Source organism: Anabas testudineus, chromosome 18, assembly GCF_900324465.2.
Source record: "Anabas testudineus chromosome 18, fAnaTes1.2, whole genome shotgun sequence".
NCBI classification, from domain to species: Eukaryota; Metazoa; Chordata; class Actinopteri; order Anabantiformes; family Anabantidae; genus Anabas; species Anabas testudineus.
This window is the reverse complement of record NC_046627.1, coordinates 26,989,191-26,993,401: the sequence shown is the minus strand read 5'-3', so window position 1 is coordinate 26,993,401 and position 4,211 is coordinate 26,989,191. Positions and strand designations below refer to the sequence as shown.

The window sequence follows — 4,211 nt, the reverse complement described above, 5'->3', positions numbered from 1 at the left end:
CATCATAGTACAGCAACAGCACTGGTAAAGGTCAGTAACAATCTTTTGTTAGCATCTTACAATGGGCCTCTCTCTATACTTGTTTTGTTAAATTTTAGTGCTACATTCAACCACATTCTGTAAGACAGACTGTAACATGTCATTGGGATTAAAGGAACAGCACTGGGGTGGTTTAAATTGCATCTATCGGATAGATCCCAGTTTGCATAAAGCACTTAATAATCAAGCTCCATCTTATTTAAAAGTCTTAAACCTTAATTACTAGAAAACACCTTGACATGTGATTTGCCAATATATAAATAAAACTGAATTAAACAGAACTGAATTTCCAGGCCACTTTGTGTTAGTTTTAGTTTTATTTGGTCTGTAAACTGACCATACACAAGGAGGCATCACTACTTGTAAAAATGTCTCTTTTAATCCATTACAATTCCTAGTTACAGTCAAATGATTATGTACTTGTAAAAATGATAAGAGACCTGGTTACACGTAGATATTAATCTGTGTTGTGCACTGGAATTGTAATTGGGGGAATAAAGTTTCTCTTACCTCCTACCCTGATTACAGCAATGAGGATTCTTATTTTTTATGACTCTTAAAGAATATTGGTTTTGTCAAGAAGGGATTGTAACGGGTTTATTTGGTAAGTGTGTGCACACACAATGACAAAGTGAAAGGTAGGATGACAGCTGACAAAGAACAAAGCAAAAATGTTCTTACCAAATGGTATAACCAGAGCTTGGAACATTACAGTAATGTGATCCATGTCTCGGTTTTGCTTTTAAGTCACACATTGAGACTGTTGTGTTACTGGATGATGGAATCAGTGTATTCAATTAACAGAGACACTGGGCCAACCTTATTATTTAGTAATTGAATTTATAGGTAACATACTGAGTGTGTGAAAATACAGATTGAGATGTCTCATAATTAGAAACAGTTCCACTCTGAGTCTCTGCTGGCTCCATAAATAACGCGAGTCTCCACTTCTGTCTGTAATGCAGGTCTCCTACTTCTTATTGTTGTTGAAAACAAACTCAGTGTTTCAGCCTTCAGCTCATCACCGAACAGATTCTGTAGATTTGAGTAAAAACAGTTAAATGTGGCAAAAATAGCCAAGTTTGTTAATACAAAATATTATCATCTTTAAACTATTTAAATATTTCATAATAAAGAATAAACCTCAATTCACCTTATGTTTTGGATTGTGATCTTTACCGGAAGCTAGATGAAAAAAACAATATGTCTGATTAGTTCACTGACGGCTTGTATTCTTAAAATTTGCAGTAATTCTGTTGACTCCAAATAGAGTTTCACACACTGAAACATGCAGGATGTATAAACACATGAACACACACTGATCAGGCATAACATCATGACAACCTGCCTAATATTGCATTGGTCCCTCTTTTGCTGCCAAAACAGCCCTGACCCAATGAGGTATAGATTCCACTAGACCCATGAAGATGTGCTGTGGTATCTTGCACCAAGATGTTAGCAGCAGTCCTGTACTGCAAGTTGTGAAGAGGGGATCAGACTTGTTTGTCCAGCACATCCCATGGAAGCTTGAATGTATAGAAATTTGGGGAATTTGAAGGAGCAGCAGCATTATCCTGCTGAATTAGGCCACAGATATCGGGAAACTCCATTTCCCTGAAAAGATCTACATGATCTGCAACAATACTTACTACCTACTAGGTAGGTGCTACGTGTCACAGTGATATCCACATGTATGGTTGGAACCAAGGTGTCTGAGCAGAGCATTGTCTCCCCTGACTTGCCCTCTTCTAAATGGGCCAACCTTCACCACTGGTTCACCACTGGAACTGCAGTTTTGGAGATTCTCTGACCCAGTTGTCTTGCCATCACAGCGTGGGCCTTGTCACACTTACTCAAATTCTTACACTTGCTAAGGTTTCCTGCTCCTAACACATCAACTTTGAGAACAAAATGGTCATTTGCTGCCTAATGCAGTATATCCCACCCACTAGTATATTTCATAAAGAACCTGTGTCAAGTACCTGTGTTTTTAACAGCCAGACCAAGGACGACAATGACAAGGAAAAGAGTCAGAGCACCGAGGATCAAACTCATCTGTTTTGTTGTTTCACACTCTGCTAAAATTAAATGAACAAATCTTTAGTCAGACATACTGTTTATCTGTAAACAACTGACAAATGTACACAATGAAAGAAATGTGTTGCCAAAGACAATCTTACCTTCAGACCTTATGTCTGCATCACCCTGAAATCCATTACTGCCTTTTATAAAAATAAGGATAAATTAATCTGGACAGTGATCAAGAATAGTTTTTATGACAATCATTTGATGTAGTAACATAGAAAGGAAAAGGAACGCAGGATTTTAAAATGAACCTTACCTTCAACAGTTAAATATGTCACACTGTAAACTGAACGTCCACCAAAGAAAAATTGACAGAAATAGAGTCCAGAGTCAGATAAATCCACTTGTTTGATTTTGAGAAAGACAGTAGAGACGTTGGTTCCCATTTCAAATTTTCCCTTTAGAAATCCGTCACAGAATTCAGGTCTGCTGTTAGATTTGCTGATAAGAGCGATACAGTTCGTCTTGGTTCTGTTGACCAGTCTGAACCAGGTTATCACAGTCTCAGTGGTTTTGGGGCACAGCAGTGTGACACTGTCACCAGACTTGACCTTCATATCGTGGGAAACTGAAACAGAGATCCAGCCTGAAACAGAGACACACGAGATTTAGTCGTGACAGATGTTTAACGATAACTCTTAATAATTAATTGAAAGAAAAAAGTTGTAATTTTGACATTGAGAGAAATGTATTGTTAGTTAGTAGTTACCGAAGCTGCAGAGAATGAAAGCTCTCATCAAGATGGAGGTCATGATAGTGCATATGATCGTAGTTCTGCAATTTCTGTGCTGCAGGAAGGGTGCTGCCTATTTAAGAGGGGGTGGGACATTTTTTTTGTTTACTTGAACATCTTTTCAGTAAAACCAGAGATGACACCAAATAGGACTTGAGGACTGAGATATTTTGGCAAAACTTTCACTGTTTGCAATAAACAACATATCAAACATGAGCTGTTTAAATAAATCAACACAAATAATGTTTCAATTAATTCTTACAAATTGAACATAAAATGCAACTCTTAATCAATTTCAAAATTATTTAGACATTGTCCATTAATTTAGCAATAGATAGTACCTTTAATGCAGGTATGTAGCAGATTAACATCAAAATTAAATACAATCTCTAATAACAACTATAGTAATGAGACATTAGTTTGTTGAAGAAAGTCAGCTATTCTTGCATATAAGTGTTACAAAAATCTGAGTTCACAGACCTCACGATTTCCACTTGAGCTGTGCTCAGACCACACTGTGCTGTCTCTTCCTGTCAAATGTGCTGCGTACCGCTCCTGCACAATTTGTTTCGTAATATTTTTAAATCATGTATTAAAGGTCATGTGAGGGCTGTTATGAATATGAGAAACAGCAACTATTACCATCACTGCTTCAGTAAACATACAGTTTTTCTTATGCGGACAAGTGTATCAGAGTTAAAAACAGAAAAAAAGGTATTAGCTATGTAGTCACCCTTCACTCGTTATCAGGCAATCACACCAGGTTGAAAAAAACGAATGTCTGAATGACTTTTCTACCTTTTGTATCTGTCATATATACGTATATGCGTAGAGGCACATTTAGTAAATCAACATATACATCCAGTATATGTTAATGCTAATGCAATTATTAAGAGAGGAATGAAATAAAATGAATCACTGGAGAGAAGATTGGATGTTGATTTTTTGACAAGGCAGCTTAAGTCTTCACAGATCAACCAAAACAAAGGCTCACTTCGAACTGAACAGTAGTTTTTATTTGGGCTAAGCGAAAACACGATGAAGATATATATTGCAAATTAACTTTTCCTCAGTTAAACTTTTTCCAGATAACTTTGATAGAACTCATTTTATCCATTAATGAGCCTATCTAGTAGCAGAATACACAACATTTGGCTCCATTTGTCTTCATCTTTCTTTTTGATGGAAGATCATTAGAGCCCAGGTTCTGTAGAAAAGGAGTATATCCATTCACTTATCTTACCTGAAACGTCATATAAAGGCTGACCATAATGATGATGATTAAATTATTAAACAAGTTAATTCTTCACAAGAATACCGGACCTGCTGTTGAAGGTCAGGTTTTTCATTTGCC

The 4,211-nt window shown here is 36.6% G+C and overlaps 1 protein-coding gene across 1 annotated transcript; it reads right to left on the bottom strand.

The window, feature by feature from the left end:
• Nucleotides 1-366: 366 nt before the first annotated feature.
• On the bottom strand, nt 367-3,380 carry LOC113157245. The gene is made up of 7 exons (XM_026352599.1): nt 3,338-3,380; nt 2,834-2,930; nt 2,381-2,710; nt 2,220-2,261; nt 2,022-2,117; nt 1,193-1,224; nt 367-1,074 (listed from the first exon to the last, which is right to left on the bottom strand). The coding sequence occupies exons 2-7, from the start codon at nt 2,874-2,876 to the stop codon at nt 931-933; spliced, it is 687 nt and encodes a 228-aa protein (XP_026208384.1). The 5' UTR covers nt 2,877-2,930; nt 3,338-3,380; the 3' UTR covers nt 367-930.
• Between the last annotated feature and the right edge of the window lie 831 nt (nt 3,381-4,211).

What these genes read in the sequence shown, in the direction of transcription:
- LOC113157245 (XM_026352599.1), bottom strand. Translation starts at nt 2,876, where the DNA reads ATGACCTCCATCTTGATGAGAGCTTTCATTCTCTGCAGCTTCG. An exon ending in TGCAGACATAAGGTCTGAAG is followed by an intron (nt 2,118 to 2,219) that starts GTAAGATTGTCT and finishes ATTTAATTTTAG; the next exon opens with CAGAGTGTGAAACAACAAAA. An exon ending in ATCACAATCCAAAACATAAG is followed by an intron (nt 1,075 to 1,192) that starts GTGAATTGAGGT and finishes TCAAATCTACAG; the next exon opens with AATCTGTTCGGTGATGAGCT.